The sequence below is a fragment of the Quercus lobata genome, chromosome 2 (assembly GCF_001633185.2).
Source record: "Quercus lobata isolate SW786 chromosome 2, ValleyOak3.0 Primary Assembly, whole genome shotgun sequence".
Classification (NCBI taxonomy): domain Eukaryota; kingdom Viridiplantae; phylum Streptophyta; class Magnoliopsida; order Fagales; family Fagaceae; genus Quercus; species Quercus lobata.
Genome location: NC_044905.1, coordinates 53821531 through 53826690, shown reverse-complemented (window position 1 = coordinate 53826690; position 5160 = coordinate 53821531). Strand labels below are relative to the sequence as shown.

The 5160-nt window shown below is 37.8% G+C and overlaps 1 protein-coding gene across 1 annotated transcript; it reads right to left on the bottom strand.

The window, feature by feature from the left end:
• Window positions 1-652: 652 nt before the first annotated feature.
• LOC115975858 (pentatricopeptide repeat-containing protein At5g15280, mitochondrial) lies at window positions 653-4933 on the bottom strand. The gene has a single exon (XM_031096888.1). It carries the CDS (start codon window positions 4862-4864, stop codon window positions 1043-1045), a length of 3822 nt encoding a protein of 1273 aa, XP_030952748.1. The 5' UTR covers window positions 4865-4933; the 3' UTR covers window positions 653-1042.
• Window positions 4934-5160: the final 227 nt, after the last annotated feature.

Sequence of the window (5160 nt, the reverse complement as noted above, 5' to 3'; positions counted from 1 at the left end):
TAGTATCCATTTGACATGATTAATTTTGTCAATTTATTTTACTATTCAGCTTATTTTTACTATTATTTATAAGTTCCACTACACTTTTTGGTATTATTTATATGTCATACTTTACTATTTCAACTAACTTTTACCTTTATCTATAGTATTTTCAACAAAAAGTTTTCAATTTCAGTAAAATAAGTAAATCCCAAACAGACCTTTAGTCCCTAATTAAGTAAATCCTCTTGGTTGCTGAAGTTTCAAATGAACACTTGGTTCACAGAATCTAAAAAATGAGCACAATTTTTTTTTTTTTTTGACAAGTTAAAAATTGATACAAGTGGAAATCAACAATTTAATATCGGGGAAAACTTAATTGGAGTAAAAGTTGTTTCCAAACTTGATTATAGTAAACATGGATGCAGCTAATTTTACAAAGAGACAAACCAATATCAATAATGCCCACACGATTGAAGAAGAAAAAACCCTTTGAATCAAAATGGACATGCTGACAACCCACAGTTTTGCTTAGAAGAAAAGAAGTCCCTAATCATATTTTGCAATGATTATGATGCATTTGCAGCTATATCACATGATTTTTTTTTGGCAATAGCATCATCACCAATGACAATGTAAAACATATCGCAACAAAAGCTAAACACTGAACACATGAAGAATTCCGTCTTTGTTAAAAAAATTAGTATAATACACTGTTCCATGCCAACTGGCTGTAGGAAGGCTTCAAAACTATACTGCACTATTTTATGAGTCCAGATTTTGGGGTCTCACCAAAGCTGACCACCTCAGAAAAAACTCAGCCAATTGACATGATAACCGATCATTCTTGCCATAACATGGAGTGGAAAAATGAAAATTCACGTCTGAATATAAGTTAAAGCTTTCAATTAAGACTGGCGAACTTGATCACCTACTTTGCAATAGCCTCAGAAAACATCCGAGAATCAGCACCACTGAATGCAATCTTAAAATTTAGACAACCAACTTACAACATAAAAAATAAATGAATAGCACTAAAAATCCCAGTTTCATGTCTGCTGAATTACCCCTTGGTGTTGGAACCCCCTTTCCCAGCAAATCCACTTACAGCAAGAAGCCTTGACAGAAAGCCCTGGTTGCTGCCACAATTGTCCTTGTCACTGAAATTGCTTAAATTGCTTATAAGAGACCAGTGTGTCTCAAAGTCTGGTTCATAACCCCTTCGTTGCATCACTTGCATGAGCTCCGATGCCTTCTTGAGATTGTCTTCTAAGCGATACCTATTAATTACAGCGGAGTACATCTCCCTTGTTGGACTTTCACCAACCTGAAGCATAGAAATTAGAAAATCTTCAGCTTCTGCAGTTCGACCATTTTGGCAGAAGGCATGGATGAGCATGCCCGAAGTGTTAATGCTCTGCTGAAGATTCCTACACAACATTTCAGTATAAAAATCCATAGCTTCATCCAATGTATTTTGGGTACAAAAACCTTGAATTACTGAATCATAACTAGTAGAATTCGGAACATTTCCTTTCTTCAGCATTGTGTTCATAAGATCAACAGCTTTGTTCAGTCTCCCATACCGACAAAAGCACTTAATTAGATTGTCAAAATTGATATTGTCAGGAATTAGGCATTTCTCTACCATCCTGTCCAACAGATCTTCTGCTTCTTGAAGCTTACCATGGGAAAGAAGGCCCCCAACAATTGCATTTTGGATGCTTGAACCATGAACCCAACCTCTTGATTCCATTTCTTGACTCAACTGCAAGGCTTTTCCGAGCTCACCAACATTACACAAGCTGCTAATTACTGCTCTCAAGCTCCATTTACTAGGCCTAATTTCGTTAGAAATCATCATAGACAGCCAGTGCACAGTACTCGATACATCTTTACACTGAGAAAATCCATACACAAGAAAATTATAAGTGACTTCATTGGCTTGCAGTTTCTTCTCTTGCAATTCATCTAATATTTTATTTACAAGTGAACCATTCCCTGTTGCAAAAAGAGAGAATATCAAAATATTGTAGATGATGAGGTCATTTGACTTGCTATGCCCAAGCATAAGCTCCTTCAGACTCAATGCATGAAGGACCCTACCCTCCAAAAACATCAAGCGCACTATATTCCGGTAACTTGAGATTGAGAGGCCTAAATTTTTTCTTATAATAATACCAAGTAGCTCCTCAACTTTCCTCATGTTTTTCACATGACAATGCCCTTGTACCAGCATGTTATAAATTTCTGCATCTGGAAGTAGCCCCTTCAAAAACATATCCTGGAATAGAGAGGATACTTCTTGAATGTTGCCTGTCATACAAAACCCTTTCATTAGCGCACAATGTAAAGGAAATGAATATGAAGATTGCTTTCTTAAACCAATCTCTTTTAAGGCAATGGCTTTCTCATATCTGCCAGCCCTGCACAGCTCAGGAATTAATAAAACAGAAATATCCCAAGATGGAGCCAAATTTTCACCCAGCATATTGTCCAATATCATAAAGGCCACTGAAAACTTTTTCTCCTTACACAACCCTCTTACAACATGGCTAAAAGCTGTGTGATCCAAGATGCAACCATACTTTAGAATTTCATCCAACAATAAATGTGCAACTCCTGTAAAACCTCTAACACAAAGTGTTTCAAGGAATGCAGAGAAAATATCAAACCCTAAGTGATGGTTATAAACTAGCATACATTCAAGAAGCTGTAATGCTTCCACAAGCATTTCTCGCTGGCAAAGACACCCCACAAGAGCTTTACAATCTTCCAATCCTGGTAACCATTTGTTTCTTTGAGCAATTTCCCAGCAACTATGAAGGTCCTTCAAATTCCCTTTCTTACATAAACTCATTATTAGAGCAGTGTAGGCCTCATTCTTCACATTTAAATGCCGTTGGTGCATCCCGTCCAATATTAGCCTCCCACCGTTTGTCAATCCTTTCTTACTGTATGCTTGGACAAGCAAATTGAGAGTTTCTTGGTCAAGCTGATTAGCCAACTCTGGCATTTTCTTCAACAGCTTAGTGACTGTCTTGATATGGGAACGGGATGAACAAAGCCCATTAACTAACACTGAGAAAACAGGCAAAGATATTTCTTGTCCCCATCGAATCATTTCATTTACCAGTTCCAATGCAGCTCTAAAATTTCCATGACTGCATTGCTTCATTACTAGTGAGTTAAAATCAGGTATCATGGAATCTTCAAGAACCCTGGCGACTGTTTTATCATACTCATCCAGGTCAGTATCTAAGTAGAGACCATTCCCAAGATTATCGAGAAACTCTGTTTTAGAAAATCCTGCATCATTGTCCCTTTTCAACCTCACAGTTGATGGATTGAACCCCAAGACCATAAATGCTTTGGAAAGTGGATCCTCCAATGAAAAGAGCTGAGTAAAACCATGGCTAGCCATCTTGCAAACTATCTTTTTAACTTCATCAAATTGTCTACCTTCACAAAATCCTGCTAATAGTATTCTGAAAGTTGATGCATTAGGTGGTGTCCCCTGATCCACCATTTCATCAAGGATGTCCTGGGCATGCTTCCACATGCCTTCCTTAAAAACCCCACTGACAAGAGCATTATAGGAACATATATTAGGTTTCAGGGATTTAGTCAACATTTCTGACATATAGACGAAGGCATTTTTCAGTTTCCCTTCACGACAACTCCAACCAATCAAAATCCCAAAGGTTATTTCATCAGGATTGAAACCCAAATCTTCCAATTCTTGCAAAAACAAGTCCGCACTTTCTGTGCCAGAATTGCTACATACACAATGTATAACCTTATTACCAGCAATAACAGTTGGGGCACACTTCATCTCAGCAAAGAAACTCAGCAGATCATCAAAGTCCTTCTTCTCACAGTACCCACGAGCAATTTCATTAATAACTAGGCTACTAGGCTCCAAACCAGAAACCACAGCCCTCTTGACAAGATTTCTTCCTTCTTGAATCTTTCCATCCCTACAAAGTAGTCTAATGACATTCTCAAAACCAGCTTTCTCTTCATCACTCAAATTAACATTATTCTCCAACATATCCCAACAAACTCGATACGCCAATTGAATTTTCTTCTTTCGAACCAAAAGATTAAGAAGAACACAACGACACATCATGGATGGCACTAAACCTTGCCCCCTCATTCGATCATACACAATAATAGCTCTCTCTAATTCACCATCACCAACATAAGCTTCAATCAAATTACCGAAAATTTCATGACCATCCAGTGAAATTCCTTGACTTTCAATTTTACAAAGCAAGAATTCAGCTTCCCTAAGCATCCCCACATGGACAAGCAACAAGGCCATGACTTCACACGACCGAGGGAGATGCTTAAAACCATTATCCTGTTCATTAGCCCACTTGAAAATTTCCCACAAAGACTCAACCTTTCTAGCTTTAATCCCAACTTTCCCACTCTCATACTGAAAACCCAGTAATATTTCAAGCACATTTTCGGGTTTCAACACCGAGACCCTCAAAAATCTACGAGCAGTATCGGGTACTATATCAGATAAATCTAAAAGGAGGTCCTTCAGAGAGGCATGAGAAAAGTCGTTGCCTTTGTTCTTATCCAACAAATGGGAACACTTGAGAATGACAGACTGTGCAAAGCCAGTGAAGTTTATAGAAGAAAAATCTAAGTGGGTATTGTTATTTTGGGTTGTTGGTGATGATTGTGAAGGTGGGTCAGTGAGAGAAGTGGCGGCGGTGGTGGTGGTGGAGAAGTGGTGGTTGGTGAAGAAGAGTGAGAAGAGAGAACGAACCTGTTTGATGTGAGGCCTGTGAGAGTGGAAGGTGGAGAGGAATTGGAGCATGTGATTGTGGAGAGCTTTGATGGTGATGGTAGTGATTCTTGGTTGCATCTACGAAGAGATGCATAGCTTCCGGGCAGAGATTGAGGTGAACGCTGAAACTGAAAGCTTTCAGTTGCAGTTGCGCCTCACAGCAATTGATATACATATATATATATATATATATATATTTTTTTTTTTTTTTATTGGAAGCAATTGATATTTTTGGTAGCCAAATTTCGCTCCGTTTGTTTTCTAAAATGTTTTCAAATATAAAATATTTTAGGTATTTAATTTTGGGGTTACATTAAAATTTTATAAGCACAAATCACCAAAATTGATGGCTTAGCTAACAGAGCTGTTAGTAA